This window comes from Elephantulus edwardii, unplaced genomic scaffold, assembly GCF_000299155.1.
Source record: "Elephantulus edwardii isolate Elephantulus edwardi_28Jun2011 unplaced genomic scaffold, EleEdw1.0 scaffold00096, whole genome shotgun sequence".
Taxonomy (NCBI): domain Eukaryota; kingdom Metazoa; phylum Chordata; class Mammalia; order Macroscelidea; family Macroscelididae; genus Elephantulus; species Elephantulus edwardii.
Genome location: NW_006399846.1, coordinates 12356422 through 12374002, shown reverse-complemented (window position 1 = coordinate 12374002; position 17581 = coordinate 12356422). Strand labels below are relative to the sequence as shown.

General features: G+C 38.4%; 1 protein-coding gene across 1 annotated transcript in view; it reads right to left on the bottom strand.

Annotated features, from left to right (window-relative positions):
* Positions 1-17581, bottom strand: part of CECR2 (cat eye syndrome chromosome region, candidate 2) — a 199348-nt gene that overhangs the window by 55878 nt on the left and 125889 nt on the right. Inside the window, exon 2 of the mRNA XM_006891382.1 lies at positions 7892-7986. Coding sequence (XP_006891444.1) covers positions 7892-7986 — 95 coding nt within the window. The remainder of the gene's footprint in view (positions 1-7891; positions 7987-17581) is intronic.

Sequence of the window (17581 nt, the reverse complement as noted above, 5' to 3'; positions counted from 1 at the left end):
ATATACCACAGCTTCTCTACCCATTCGTCTGTTGATGGGCATTTAGGTTGTTTCCAACTCCTTGCTATTGTAAACAAAGCCGCGATAAACATGGGTATACGTATATCTACTTGGATGTCATTTATGGTCTCTTTAGGGTATATTCCCAGTAGTGGAATTGCTGGGTCAAATGGTATCTTTATTTGTTAATTTTAAAGTGGCTTTAATTTAGAAATAATATATTACAGAGTATTAAGTACCTAACTACACCTGAAAATGAAATTTAGTATTTTAACTAATTTCCAGAAGAGTAGAAATCACAAGTCTATGGGTAAAGACCACTATACAGTATGAATTAGTCTAGGTTTTCTGAAAACCACTCTATTAAAGATGAGCTGACAAAGGCTAAAAAAAGAACTGAGCCAAATCATGTTAAAAGGATGCCATTACTCTACAAAGTGTATCTAATTAGAAATGATCATGAATGGAAAGTTGTTGAGGACAACAGTTTTTAGAGCTTTCCCACCTTTTACGTGTCTTGTTATATATTTCTAAAACATGTGATCACAGTTAATTGATTACCCCTATATTATTACCAGATCAAAATAAACGGTGTGAGGTTGTTGTTATTATTGTTTTTTAAAAAATGGGTGTGTGTGAAAGTCTTTTGATGCCTACTAGAAAAAGTACTTAATGTTAAATGTTCTGACTCAGTGGCAACATATGAACAAAGGAGAACTCCTTCAAGGGTTTTTCAATTCTGTGATTGTCAAAGACAATCTCTCAACATGCCTCTGGGTGGCACCTTTCAGTTGGTCCTATTTTTTCTAAGCCTCTAAGTGCTTAAAATGCAGAAAAAGCAGCAAACTGATGAATGATTGAGTCATTAAAATTGTTTTATTGGGAAAGCTAAAGAAAAATATTAGTAACCGTATATAATGATGGAGGAAATGGGCAAAGAAATGGGGGGGGGGTGGAGAAAAAAAGCAAAGTAATCAAAGAGCTCTCATGTGTTTACTATTTTATGTAGGGAAAAGGAATTTTTCAGAATCTTACTAATATTAATTGGATGGTAGATTTTTTGGTATGCCATAAATGCAAAAAGTCAGGTAATGAGATTGATAATATTGAGAACATGGTTCATTGTCCTGTTCTGTGACTTGTCTTTCCAAATTTATTTTGTTTATATGATTTATTCATGAGAGTATATAGCTATATATACACTTAACAGTTCTCGAGGAATGACATCTGCAGTTCCTAGCCATGTGGGCTATTCTAGCATCTCTTTACTTCATCCAAGGAGAAAGTGTAATTTTTTTAGACCCTTTTTGGGGTGAGGGGAGGAAAAGGGTTCAGCAAAATGAAGTTCTAAAGAGCTTTTCAACTAAAATTCTATTCTAAATGATGTGTGTTAAATACAACAAATTTCTTAATATAAATGAAATATAGCTAAAGTAGTTGTTGTGTACCACTGAGTCAGAACTGACCCATAACTGCAGGTTTTCAAAGGCAGTTAATCACATGGGAGGAAACTGTCTATCCTCTCACGGAGCAGGTGGTGGATTGGAACTGTGTGCCTTTGAGATTGTACTGCAGCTTGTTGCATGCTACCAAACCCTACTGCCTTACACAGAGATTTATTGTGAGATCAAATATTGCCACAAAGTTCACACCAAAATGGGACTCACAGCATCCAACAACAGTACTGATGATGCCAGTACTGATTCTGAATTTTGTAGATTGCAACTTCTTGGTTACAAATGATCTTCATTCATTATTTTTTGCAAACTAATAACTTTATCTAGAGACTTGATGAGATTCAGGCCTCTTTATAGTGGCCTTAATTTCTTCACCTATTAAAATGATAATGATGATAATGACAACGGTATTAACTACAAAATATTTAAGGCTCCTTTCACTTCTGAAATATCAATTCTGAACTTCAGATTTAGCACAGTCCTGAAAAATCTTTTAAAACAGAAATTCATGTTGTCTGTAAAGTTGGATGAGAAAATAAGACTACATTTTCATCTCGGCTAACCTACAGCAGTTAAGCACTCAGCTGCAAATGCAAAGGTTCAAACCTACTAGCAACTCAAGAGAAAAGAGCAAGCAGTTTGTTCCCAAAGTAGTACAAGTCTAAAAAATCCTATGGGGCAATGCTACTTCATCTTATAGGGTCATTATGAAATGAGACCGAATCAACAGCACATAACATTACTGAAATCTTACATCTATTCCTACAATAAAGGAGCTCTACCCAAGTTCTGGGGGATTAGTGGTAAGAAGCTGCAAGCTGCACCATCAACCCAAAGGTATACAGTTAGAATCTATCAGTTGCTCTGTGGGAGAAGATAGGCAATCTGCTCATGTGATTTAGTGCCTCTGAAAACTGGCTAGAGGGTTCTAATCCGACGATACTCAGCAACAACATGAGGATCTCAGAATATTTAGTTAACACCTTTGTACAATTTGCAAAATGGAAATTAGATTTTTCTTTTTTTTTTTAGATTTTTCTTTATTACATTACAGATATTTCTAGTGTCTCCACATAATGGCTATGTAGATCAATCCTCAGAGATTAAAATAGGTATCTTGAGGACTGGGAAGCCAAAGAGACTCCACTGTACGTAGCATTCAGTCCATTTGAGTTACCAAACGCTGTGCATGGACAATTTTTGCCCAGAGCCATAAAGTTTTGTCTTGACTCATTTTCCAAAATAGTAGTTGCTATTGTTTATTGTAAACATTTTGCAACCCTTGATAAACCCAAGATGTAGATGTTTTGCACTGTATGTTTTGCAGTGACTATGTCACTGTATCCTCAGAAATATGTCAACAGCAGGATATTGTAGCCTAGGCCCACGCAGTCAGGATCTAGAGGAGAGAAAGGGTATAAAAGCACCATGCTGAAAGCTAGGGGATGGGGGGACTCCTGCAATGCTGCTGGGATCCCCTCCCCCTCACTGCACAGCAAATAAAATACCTCACTTATAATTTGGAGGCATGTGTCTCTTAACCTGTTGGGCACAACAGAATCAGATCTTCTGCTCAAAATTCAAACCTACTGTCTTTAAGTGGGAATCAATGCACAGTTGACCCTCCACTGTACAGAGGCTGCCAGAGAGCGCCACCTATCGGTTAGCTATGCGATTCCCGCTGTCTAGATCTGCTACTACATGCCACTGAGTGCATGTTAATAATCACATTACTGTAATTAGACAACACCATTTATTATTCTATTCTGTAGATATAAAAAACTTAGCATGGAGAAGACAATTAAGAGAAATGAGTTTTATATAACAATTTAAAGGTTAGACTGAACAAATAAAAGTAGAATAGAATTCTATCGCCCTATTCAGAAAAAGTATGCAAACTCATTTTTAAAATATGGCAATCAAGAGGAGAAATTTGCTTGAATCAAAGTTTACTTTCCATTCACCATGGGTAGAAAATAAAAGCCCAAAACAAATTACCATGTATCTACTACACACGATGAGAACAACTGACATTGAGGAACATCTAGAAATTAATTTCACTGAACTTAACAATAACAAACTGTTATTCCAATTTTAATGATGAGACAAGTTATCAACAAATAAATTAATTTGCTTTCTTGGTGTCACATAATAGAAATGTTAGTGCCAGAAATAGCATTCATGAATTTATTTACTCAAGTGTCTGTGGAAGCATGTGCATCTTCTTGAGCCCACCCTCAAACCCAAACCTCACCCCAGCTGTGGTTATTTGAAAGGAGATCACTATGCCTTTCTCTAAGGGTAGATTCATCCTTTAGCTGAAACTGCTTACACCACTTAGAGCCTTGCATTCACCTTCACTCTTAGAGGATCAACAATGGTAAACAAAATAACAACTTTATGGATAATTCATGGTAATGCAGAAAGTAGAAAGCCTAATAATGGTCTTTCTTGATATGGTGCACTCAGTTTGTGAAAAATTCTCTGTGTGGTGTACTTTTCTCTGTGAGTATATGTACTTTATTAGTAAATTTTATAAATGCTGAAGACTAAAACCTCAGTCGACACAACTAACCCAGAATCTTAGGGCCCAAACTTATGTGGCCATGCAGAAATATTTCTTCTTCAGGTACAAAGAAATGAAAATCACTGATAACTTTTTACATAATATTCAATGACAATTTTTAGCAGGACAGAGAGTGGAAAATGCTGAAGCACCTGCTTGCTGATTTTCCTGCCCTAGTTTTGGCTAGCAGGCAGGCTCTGACTTTATAGAGCAGCTCTTCACCACAGTGTCATGACTTGTGCTGCACCTCACCCACCCACCCCTTAACCTCTCATCTTCCAGCACCCCCATACACATACTAGAGGAGAATGAATGGTGAAAGCTTGGAGCTCCTTTTAGCTTCTGAAGGATTCTGGTTCATATTTTTCAGCAGCTGAAAGGTCAAAGGAGGAGCTGGTATTGAGAGAGAGAACAAAATAAAACTCCCATGTCTCTTCCCTCTTACTTAGAACACTGGGAATTTTATGACATTTGACTGAAGTCATGTTTTTTAATAAATTAGCCACTCATTTCAAAATAGATCATTTAGGAGTAGCTGACGTAATGTTATGATTAGGAGGAAACTGGTACTTGCAAGTGTTGCAATATTTTAGCACTATTAAAGAAAGGTTAGTAGGCAATCAACTCATCTCTCACAAATAGTGATGTCTGTGTGGTCTGCAAAACGGAGAAGTTGTGAGGCAGATATTAAAAGAAACAGAGGACATTCTGATTTGACCATTAAACCATTATAAAACTGAAGTATATAAATGTTATCTGACCTATGTGTAAATATCTACATAAAATACTTCATGAATAAGTTTTTTAAATGCTGGATACATACATACTGCACATGCAAGTACACCCTCCTCCTGAACCCTCCCCCCTAAATCATAGACTAAAAATCTCTAAGTTTACTCTCTCCCGGGATGGGCTGAAGATTTCTGGTCTATACTGCATGTGATGAGTATTGAAAAAAGTTTAATTTTTGCACTGTCAATATGTATAATTAATTACACATGAAGAAGACCTAATACACAAAGGTCTTAAAATTCAAATTTGAAGATTAATAGAAGTTTTGGCCTCCTGTCCTTTCAATTCTTTGCATTTTCTCTTACCTTAAAGGCAAGAGGCTGTTGGCACTACTAACCTTCTAATTGACTTTAAGACCTGGTAAGTAATTTAGAGTGTTGATTGGATCTCAGTTTCCTTTCCTATAAACTAGGGCCTTATTACCAAGATGACCATCTACCATTTCTTCCCCTTATTTTACAAGAAAAGAAAACAAAGTCATGTAAAAATATGAAGAATGACAGAAAGAGGATGCATTAAAACTATCAATACCCTGTAAGATAACCACCATTCTGTTAATATAGATTTTTCTACAGTATATAGTAGAAATGAATGACATGATACAAATAAAATTAACCAGACTTAAACACATCAGAAATTATATGGACGGCACATGATAGGGCTCTATTTCATTCTGTTGTACAAAGGGTCACCTACTAAACGGCACCTAATAATAACAGAACACTTTGGTTATGGCCATTTACCAGGAAAGAAGCACATAAAATTCTCTTGATAATTCCTTTATAATGTTGTTGCTAGGGACCATCAAGTTAGTGCCAATGCACAGTGACCATATGTATAACACTGCCTGAATCAGGGCTACCCTCACACTCCCTGTTATGTTAGAGTCCACTTTTGCTGCCACTAGCCAATCCACCCTGCGGCACTCAAATGGCTTCAGAAGCCCAGAAGGGAAAGAAAATAGGTAGTGTGGGCTGCTAGTAAAATGATACGTGGTATGTGACACCGAGATTTAACATGAGGGAGAAGAGCATACAGGTCTTGTTTTCCCACTAGGTGATGGCTGTCTTAGCAGAAAGCATTCTGTATAGTGTTAGATCACGAGATGTTTCTTATGCCACACCATAATCCTTGCCATTAAGATGACTCCACCTCTTGGAAATCTCATGTGAGTCAGAGTGATTACTGTACTACACAGAGTTTTCAACAGCTGACTATTCAAAAGCAGACTACCTTAACTTTATTCCAAAATGCCTTGAGTAGGACTTGAACCACCAACCTTTTGGTTGTTAACTTCTGGCACTACCATGGGGCTTCAAATGTTCTTTAGAAACTCCAAATTGGGATTCCCCTCCTTTCAAATTGATATTTAAATGTAAAAGTTCACTTTTCGATGAGGGTAACAAAACAACACATAGGGATCAAGACTGAAGCTCAAAGAAATAGCTATTTAATAAGAAAACTTTGCCCTCCACATTTTAACTGCTAGGCTCCATGCCAGGTGATCAACCTGTTTCTTGTTTTAGAGCGTGGGAGAAAGAATTCTTCCTACCTGCAGTTTCTGAAGAGTTTATTCATTTATTCAATGGGCCTGTTAATATGCAGATATTGACCTAGATTACACCATAATGTATAGACTCAGTTTAAATATTATTCTTCACATCTGGTTGTATGTGCTTTAGACAGACATGCCCGCCTTTTGAGTCAGCAGCACAACTCCTTACCACTAGGCCACCAGAGCTTAGGTAAATGGAACACACAATGACTGACATTTGGTAGACCAACACACATGTTCTTAAAAAAAAACACCCCTAGGCATTAGTGAGCTGAGGTGGACTAGCATTGGTCACTATGAATCAGACATTCACATGATTTAAAAATCAGTGGTTCTGGCCCTTTCTACGAAGATGACGCTGAAAGCGAAGAAGGAAGCCCCTGCCCCTCCCAAAACTGAAGCCAAAGCAAAGCAAAGGTCAAGAAGGCAGTCCTAAAGGGCGTCCGCAGCTAAAAAAAAAAGAAGATCCGCAAGTCACACACGTTCTGGCGGCCTAAGACGCTGAGACTCCGACGGCAGCCCAAATACCCCCGGAAGAGCGCCCCAAGGAGAAACAAGCTTGACCACTATGCCATCATATCAAATTTCCCCTGACCACTGAGTCAGCTATGAAGAAGATAGAAGATAACAACACACTTGTGTTCATTGTGAATGTCAAGGCCAATAAGCACCAAATTAAACAAGCTGTAAAGAAGCTCTATGACATTGATGTGGCTAAGGTCAACACTTTGATTAGGTCTGATGGAGAGAAGAAGGCCTATGTTCGACTTGCTCCTGATTATGATGCTTTGGATGTTGCCAACAAAATTGGGATCATCTAAACTGAGTCCAGCGGGCTAATTCTAAATATAATAAATTTTTTCTCACCATAAAAAAAAAAAATCAGTGGCTCTGAGTGTGGTGTTGGAGGAAAGAACTAAATATCCCATGGACTGTCAAAAGAACAAGAAGAAGGTGTAGCTAAAGCAATCCTTAGAGTCAAGCATAACAAAGCTTCGTCTTACATACTGTTTTGGGCATGTTGCTAGAGAAGGGGTCATTCCTTGGAAAGTGACATCACACCCTAAATGTTTACAAATCTCTATAGCACAGCAAGTCTCTTATTTGGAAGTTGCAGGCATAGAAAACGTTTAGTGTTAAAATTACTATTGGTATGTGAACAACAGAAGCTACAATGAGAGGCAAAAAAGCACTAAAATCCAAAATTAGTTTGTTAGGCAATATTTTGCCAATATTGCAAACAAAAATCAGGAACAGAGGTGTACCTATTAACTTAACTGTATCTAACCATAAATGGTAGAACACATTTGCGAGAGTGAAATAAGCTTGCAGGTTTTAATAGAACAAAAACTGAGTTACAGAAAGAGCCCAATGTAGGGCTGAGGAACCCACTTGTACAGAGTCTGATATGAAGCTAACTTATTGGCTAACAAACAGCTTTGACTTGTTATATGAGACATGAAACATCACTATGATAGGGCTAGTTTCCCTTGTAAGAAATACTCAATAAGGATTACTCACGTGATATCTCTTCGTTGATAGCAACCCTGTAGCAGGCAAGCAATCAGGTCACTGATAAACTCAACGTCATCTCTGTGAAGAGCTGCTTCTAGCTCCTGAGGGGAAAGGGAGAGAGAGCCCGAGATTAACAGATCAAACGTAGGCAAAGTTTTTATAAAATCTGTCAGCTATCTCTGCCCCCAAAGTGCCAGTTAAATGAACAGTCAACGTAACAGAACTGCTTGCCACGGATCAAGTCTGCACTTCCCCTCAACAGTGGAGAAAAGCAACTTTAAAAAAGCTAACTCACTGTTGTCAGTTGGAACCAACTCATCACTAACCCTTCATAGCAGGTTTCCAGAGGCTGTAAAATGCTTAAAAGGAGAACACTCATCTTTCTCCTGCAGAGATGATGGAGAGTTAGAAACACCAGAGAGGTTAACAGAGCAACTCTCTACGGATTATGCCATCAGAGCTCTTTAGAAAAGTGATTAGAGGCAGACTTTTTGTTTTATGTTTATCCCAATCCTCCCTACCAAGCCCCATTTCTATTACTAGCATAAAAGAAAAAAGAAAATGTATGTTATTTTTGCTTTTGATAAATAAATGTTAAGTGTAAACTGACAAAGAACATAATTCATATGAATGTTCTATTACCTTCTACTGTAAAGATAAAAGAAAACAAAGCAGCAAACATGTAATTGATTAGTCTTTATTTCTTTAGCAGCTTTAAGTATTATAAATAGTTTTGAAATATGCACAGCAAACCAAATTATAAATGAGTACAAAGAAATGTGGCAGTTTCTGTTTGGGAAGCATTACACCAATATAAGGAAAAGGATGGGCAATAATTCTCCCTTGAGATTTACTGCCTCTTAAAACCTGCTGGAGGGTCAGCTATGGGTTGGTTCTGACTCAACGACACGCAACGACATGCCAATATAAGAGGCCTATAATCTCCTCCTGTGTGATTAACTGCCTTGAAAACTCACTGCAGAGTCAGCTATGGATAGGTTCTGACTTGAAGGCATACAACATGCTAGTGTAGGTAAGAAGTTATGTGGTGATCCAAAAAGCATGTGGTTTGGATAGACCTGCTGCTCTGCTCCGCAGCAGAAAGATGGACAATCTCCTCCTATGAGATTTATTGCCTCTGAAAATCTACTGGAGGGTCATTTATGGGTAGGTTTAATTTGCCAGCAACAGCAATGTTCTACTATAAGGAGCGTTGCAGTGCAGTGGTCAAGAGCTCTTGGCTGCTAATTACGTGGTTGATGGTTCAAATTCACTAGCTGCTCCATGGGAAAAAAGAAGAGGCCATCCACTTTTGTAAAGTTCAGCCTCAGAAATTCTGAGGCAATCTTTTCTTTCTGACAGGGTCATCAAGGATCAGAACTAATACAATGACAATGACTTTGTTTTGTTTTACTGCAATATGACTGGGAATAGCAGATTGCTATAAATGAGATTAATCTTACATCATCTAGAGAGAAGTGAGGTAATACCTATGTTAATAGTCTAGTCCTAGGTGAGATCGGTTTAACTTCCTTGGGGTTTTGAAAGACAAGATTGAAGTGACAGCACAGCAGTCTATACAAACACTACCTAACAAAAGCCATTCAAACTAAAAGTAACAAAGTTTAGGTGATACCATTTTTCTTCATACGCCTAATGTTAATGTTTTCTGACATGATTTTATACAATAAAATTCCGCCAGTAGTTTCTCTTTTGTTTTTAGTAGTAGTTTCAACTAGGATGCTGTCTAGTTTCTGCATTTTCCAAGGGACTCCTATACAATGAATTAGTTTAGAATAAAACCTATAATTCACTGAAATAACAAACTGAAATATATTCCTTGGATGTAATTTCCCATCTTAACAATAATTATATGGTGTGGGTGATGTGCCACAGAGTTTACTGTTTTGGCTGCTGGTACCTATCATCAAATCAATTCCAAGCCAACTCGCAGGTGACCGACCCTCTAGCAGGTTTTCACAGGCAGTAAGTCACATAGGAGGAGATTATTAACTTTTCTCCCACAGAACAGCTGGTAGATTCAAACCATATGCCTTTGCGTTAGCAGCACAACTTCTTAAAAGTAAGCTACCAGAACTTCCTAACTTTATGGTACTGTTGTTATTGGTTGTTATTGTGTATCGTTAAGTTGGAATGGACCATAGTTGTCCTTCCAATAGGTTTTTGGTTTTGATGATAATATATAAGAAAACAAACAGGTTCATTCTAGAGAGGGTTAAAGTGAGCTGCTCCTTGGAGGAAAGGATTCTGAGTCTTCATCTGATGTACTTTGGACCTGTTGCAAAGAGGGGTCAGTTCTTGGAGAGGGACATCATGCTTGAGGGGGTGGAGGGACAGCACAGGAGATGGGTTGATACAGTGACTGAGGTAATTGAGATGGGTGTGTCAGAGACAGTGCGATTGGCACAGGACAGAGCAGGGTTTAGGGCCGTTGTACATAGGGGTGCAATGAGCTGCAAGTGACTCGATGGCACATAACAACAGCATATACTAAAATAGAGAGATGCAATCCCTTCTTCATTTTAAAACACGCAGTGTTTCCCTAATCTGTTCACACAACAGCCTCCTGGTCTAGGTCTAGGTTTCACACGAGCACAATTAAGTGCTCTGGGACTCCCATTCTTCTCAATGTCAGCCATAACTTGTTATGATCTACATAGTCAAATGCCTTTGCATAGTCAATAAAGCACAAAGACACTCTTCTGGTATTCTTTACTTTCAGCCAGGATCCATCTGACATCAGCAATGATGTCCCTGATGACATGGCCTCTTCATCTCACATACTTTGAGCATGTTGCTATGAGGGCTATTCCTTGGATATGGACATGAGGGTCGGCAAAGGAAAGGAAGGCTTTTGATCAGGTGGACTGAAGTGGTGACTGCTGCAATGGGCTCTTGTGTGTCAGAAAGTATGAGAATGCCACAGGATAGAAGAGGGTTTGAATATTTTATTTATAGGGTTGCTATACTTGACTTGGCATCACCTAACAACAACAATAACAATAATATACTAAAATGGCAGTAAAAGCTCTTTTATAAATGATTTAAAAGCCCTAACTGTTTCATTTAAACCCTCTTTCCAAATATCTTGGGTGAGTAAAATGGGAAAAAATCTATTTCCCTGAAAATATAAGTTTCTCTCTTAAAAAAAAAGGCTCAAGAAAGAAATAAATGTCTTTAATATAAATCAAAGCATTTTTAACACATCTTTATTATGGCTCTTATGCGTATAATAATTTAGTAACTCCTGTGGGCACAGCTCTTTTCTATATTCTTGTTAGTGGTTATCTAAAAATAGAACTCTACCAGAGCCAATAAGAATCTGAACTTTCATTCATTCATTCAACCAACTTTTAGTGGACACCCACAATGTATAAAATAATACAGTATTTCCTAAGGAGATTAGTTTGTTTAGGACAGATAAGGAAGTACAGAAAAGAAAAACAAACTAATTAACACTAATAGGCACACAGAAGATCCTAGGAGTGCTATGGGAGTTGAGGAGAAAGAATTACTTCTGGCTGCTCAAAGCTGAAGAGATTTCATGAAGAAGGTGGCCGTGTGACAATGGGGGCAGGGACGGAGCATGACCAGGTGCAGGGGGTAACATAATCAAAGGCACTGAGAGGATATTAAGTTCAGTCCAACTATTCTATAGATTATGTGAAGGGGAGTAATGTGAGCTAAGATTGACAGATGATACTGAGGACGGAGCTAATGAGTTGGGCCTTTCTTTAGATGACAATGGAGATCCACTACAGTTTATTTTTATAGAGAAGAGGCATGGTGAGACTAATACAGCTGAAGTGTCTAAGATAAATTCTAGTGGTTGACGGAGGGTGAGAGGCAAATTGTTATTAGTGCAAGCAAGCATTCTGGAGAAGGATTCTGAAGGGCATGCTGAATGACGGAAATGGCTGCACCAAGGAAAGGCATTCAAGATGTACCAGTAATTCTATAAATGAAGGGCAAGGCAAGGGAATATTTAAACAGCTCACATTTTTGGCTTGGTCTCTGAGTGAGACTCCAAAGGAAACTGCAATTATGTAGAAATTAATCCTTGAAGCCAAAAGTGCCAGACCACCTTTGATTGGTAAGTCAGAATCCCTCCTTGAATGCAAGGAGCTAAAAGGTAAATTACAGACCTCGTATTTCAACCAACTCTTAATTTAAAGATAAAAACACTAAGTCCATAAAGGTTAAAAGACTTCTCCAAGGTCACCACAAACCAGAACTCTTTAAACAAGCACAGCCAATTTCCATGGCTGGAATTCTATTCTAAGGCATGATGTTGTTGTTATGTGCCGTCGAGTCGTTTGTGACTCATAGCGACCGTATGTACAACAGCCCTAAACCCTGCTCTATCCTGTGCCAATCACACTGCCTCTGACACACCCATCCCGATTACCCCCGTCACTGAATCAATCCACCTCATAGAGGGCCTTCCCCTCCTGTGCTGTCCCTCGACCCTACCAAGCATGATGTCCCTCTCCAAGGACCTGTCTCTCCTTACAACATGTCCAAAGTATGTCAGATGAAGCCCCAGAACCCTTGCCTCCAAGGAACAGCCTGGTTTAACCCTCTCCAGGATGAATCGGTTTGTTTCCTTGGCAGTCCAGGGTACATTCAATACTCTTCTCCAGCACCATAGCTCAAAGGCATCAGTTCTTCTTCTATCCTCCCTAGTCACTGTCCAACTCTCTGATGCATAACAAGCGACTACAAATACCATGGCCTGTATCAGGCGCACCTTAGTCTCCAGAGAGACACCGCTGCTCTTGAGTACTTTAGAGAGGTCCCTAATAGCAGACTTTCCCATCGCGATACGTCTTTTAATTTCCTGGCTGCTGGTGCCAAGAGTGTTGACCGTGGAGCAGAGCAAACTGAAGCTGTGAACAATCTCAATCTCTTTGCCATCCATCCTGATGCTACCAATTGGTCCAGCGGTGAGAATCTTTGTCTTCTTAACATTGAGCATCAGTCCATACTGAAGGCTGCAGTCCTTGACCCTCTGCAACAAGTGCATGAGGTACTCCTCAGTTTCGGCAAGCAGGGTTGTGTCATCTGTATAACGCAGACTGTTAATTAGATCTTCCACCAATCCTGATGCCACACTTCTCCTCATAGAGCCCAGCCTCTTTGATAATCTGCTCTGCATACAGGTTGAAAAGGTATGGAGACAGGACACATCCCTGGCATGCACCCTTCCCATGATCTTTCAATAATTTTAATAACCCTTTCAATCACTTGTTACTTACTCCTTTTCTCTCCTCCTCACCCAAACCATACCAAATAATCACCGTTTACATGAAAAACTACTCCCAATATCTACCTAGATGATGCCCAGTTAGTTGGTCTCTGCAATAATTCCTTAAGTACTATCTGACCATTATATATTGATAAACATTTTTTACTGATTCCTGTGCTGTCTCTTAACTTCCCCTCATTCTTGTAAATTAGAAGCCAAAAGTGATTCTTGAAACAGGTGCTAAATTCTGCACTAACCTGGTGTTTTTAAAAGATGCCCTAGGTGTTAATGCACCAAGCTGAAGTCAGTAAATCACTAGGGAGGGAGATTGACCATCTTGTTCCTGTGATGCAGCTGGTAGATTTGAACTGTGTGCCTTTGAGTTGGCAAAACATCTCTTTACCACTAACTAGAATGGATGAATGCCCAGCTATTAACCGATATGTCAGTGATTCAAACCCACTTGCTGTTCCACAGTACAAGGATGTGGCAATCTACTGTAGGAAAGATTTATGGGCTGGGGAACTTGAGGCAAAGTTCTACTCGGTGCTATCGGGATAGGATGGAACTGTCTTGTTGGTAACCAGCCTGGTTGTGGAGTAACTATAAGAAAAGCTACATTTGAGGCAGTAAGAACAGGGAAGTAAAGTTATTTTTATTTTTATTTTTCATTTGGTGTACCATCAAATTGGATCCAACTGGCACAGAAGGAGTTTGCCCCTCCTTCTCCAGTGGAGCATCTGAGGATTCGAACGGCACACCTTAGGGACTGCAGTGCAGCTTCTTGCCACTAGGCCACCAGAGTACTCTGAAGTAAAGTTATTTATAATAATAAAATAAAAAAAAAGAATGGGAAAGTCTTCACCAAAAAGGAGACTACAGGACTTGGGAGGAGAATATGGTAAGATTGGGATAGATAATGACCACTGCCTTGGAACAGATGAAGGAAAAAATTGTTTAAAAGGAATATATGATTAGGCATTATATGTACAAGAGCTCAGAATAAGAGGTACATCATTGCAAAAAGGACTGTGGGTGGGAAGAGGTAGATAATTGAATGATTTTTTTTTTAATTGAACTTGGGGCATGGAAAGGAAGAGGGGGTAAAATGTGCAATAATGAAGTAATGAAAATCTAACTTCTCTGTAAACATTCATTAAAATCACAATTATAATAAAATTTTATTTATTTTTTCTTAAAAAAAGCTACAAACAGTTTTCTACAGTATATCAAATATTCTCCCCTCAAGTGGAGACAGTGATCAGAGAACAGCATGTGAGAGCAGAAGGGCCAACTAATTCTATTCCACGAGGACGGTTTTTGACTTTACTAACACATGAAATGGAATATGAAAAGGAAAGGGGACATGAGCAGATTTCTGAGAGCAGAGTGCAAATGATTGGGAAAGATCCCGGAAGCAAAGACCGTGTAGCAGTAACATTATTATCGAGAAGCCCGTTACACTTGAAGCATCTCAGGACCAACACAAGATACACTGAAAGTAGAATTGGAATCATGACTCATGTGCACATTATTAATCTGGGCAACAGCACTGGTATAGAAAATAGGAATTCTGGCAGAGCAGTACATGATGTGCTGCACTGCCAAAACACAAGGTCAGCAGTTTGAACCCACCAGCTGCTCTGCAGGATAAAGATGGCCAGTTTCCACATTCAAAGATTTACTGCCTCACAAATTAATTTAATGACACTGGGTCTGGCCTGGATTTTATGGTTTAGGAAATAACAGGTCGGAGCCTACAGTAAGTCCACAGCTGTAGGAACAGAGAGAAAAGAAGCTCAGGATATGTGAAACATGAACAAACATGCTTAAAATGGGAGGACCAAAACACAAACAAGTGCCTGTATTGATCATGAGAAGTCGTTAAGATATATAGTATCATAATACCACAGACCTAAATTTCTATCCAGTATATATTTCTCAAATCAATCTACTTAATTTCTGACAAAACTGTGAATTAAATTCTTATATTCAGTATTTGAGTCAATGACTCTCGTTTACCTAAAAATGCTAACATTACAGATTTTATTAAGTTATATAAAGATTAGGGAGCAATCTCCTCCCTCCCATGTGATTTATTGACTCTGAAAATTCGCTGCAGGGTCAACTATGAGTTGGTTCCAAACAGCACCTAACAACAACATATCAAGATTAAAACCTCAATCTCATTCTAATGGAGACAGACCTCATTTATATCTAACATTTTACTGTGTTTCCAAGGGTGTACACTTCACAGGAGGAGATCATCCACTCTTCCCCATCAGAGCTTGCCAGTGGACTTGAACCACCAGAAAGGCATGGCCTTTGAGTCAGCAGTGCAACTCCCTATGGACAATGTCACCACAGCTCCCAAAGTATAGTTATGAAAACCTGTGGAGTTTATAGATTATGCGTCCAGCTATGAAACCCATTAAAATGTACTGAAGAATTAAATATAATTGAAATAAATTGTTAAACTGTGTACTGCAAGATTACTTATCACTCATGAGAAGATAGGCCCTATTTTCCTCACAGAAGAATCCTATTTTTACTCAATGTGTCTATTTAGGAATTAGAATGAACCATGAAATTATTATACAATACTACATTTCAAACAATATACCTGGCTGATTTTTAGAAAATATTGACACTAAACAATCAGATGAATTTACAGGCAATTAAAGCTAAACAAGAACTTTAACAACAGGAAGAAAATCAAGACCTACAAAGTTCAAGAGTGATATGATGAAAAAACAACAACAAAAAAAATCTCCCCCAAACAAACAAAAACTCACAAATTACTTTGATCCATACATTATTTTGAGCCTATAAATGGAATCTATCAACATGCCATTAATCTTAAATACAAACCGACTAGGTGAACTGACAATATTTGTAGTATGTATGTGTTTTATTATGTTTTTAAATTATACCAGTTTATTTACAAAATTTGAATACATATTTCACACCAGATTCTTGGTAATTTCCCTCACCACCCTCATCAAAACTGTACAACCCTCCCCTCCCCAAACATCCTCATCCCTCTGTAAATAATTCTTAAACCAATAAATTCAAATTCTTTGTGTGGAATTTGAAAAAAACAACAACACTTGTCGGCTGTAGAAGGCAGAAAAGAAGTAAATATGATAAAGAAGATTTTTGAGCTTCATTCATATCTGGTACTATTATCCAGAGATGATGGAGTTGTTGTTGTTTAGTGTTGTTTTGGTGTTTTTTTTTTTTTGAGGAGAAATTTTATTCCTTTCTTATTAATTCATTGCTGTTCATTTACTTCCTTCCCCCTCCTCTAATCCATTTTGCAATATGCCTCTTGTTCTAGATTGTTGTCATACCTCAGTTGATGGTTTTAAAATTATTTATAAATCAGCAAATGAAGAGAAACAAGGACATCAATATCATGAGCCAAAGTCTATGATTATATTTCTTGGCAGTGAAATATTTCAGGAAGTACTCAAGAGCCAAAGGTAATGAAGAAAGATGTTCAAGCTGCACTGAAGGTATTGGGGTAAAAATAAGGCCCCAGGAATCAACGGGATACCTACCAAGTGACATGTTTCAACTAACAGATGCAGCCTTAGATGTGTTCACAAGTCAATGATAGAAAATTTGGAGGACAGCTTCCTAGCTAACTGACTGGAAGAATTCTTTAGTTCCTATAATAAGCCATATTCTTCACCAAAACCACAATGTGAATGCATCGATTCTTTGGTCTTCCTTTTTTATTATCCAATTTTTGTATGCAGATTTATGATCTCACAAGTCAGTGAGTTAAAAGGGTGAAATTGCTTTAAAAATATAATTCTAACTTAATACATTTCATATCATCAGAAGCTACTTGGATAATTTACAGAAAAAATATGTAGGCTCATGCTAACATACTTAGGGAGCTCTGGTGACCTAGTGGATGTAGTGCACTTCATCCCAATGACATGGTGTTCAAATCCACCAGCTGCTACACAGGAGAAAGATGGGCAATCTCCTGGGCTGCAATGAAACTGCCTCTGAAAACCTGCTAGTGGGTCAGCTATGGATTGATTTCAACTTGATGTTACAACAACACATTAATTTTATGGGGGGGGGGAGTTTTCAGTGGTACTGTAAAATACCATGTCACCCTTTTTATGAGGATGAGATAGAAAGTAAAGAAGAAAGCCCACGGCTCTCCTCAAACTGCAGCCAAAGCAAAAGCGTTAAAGACCAAGAAGACAGTCTTGAAGGGTATCCTGTTCAGAATCAACAAAAAGAAAAAGAAAAAAGAAAGCTCCACAAGTCACCTACCTTCATGCAGCCCAAATACCCCTGGAAGAGTGCCCCTTGGGGAAATAAGCTTTGCCACTACAATATCATCATCAAGATTCCCCTGACCACTGAGTCAGCCATCAAGAAGACAGAAGATCACAACTCAC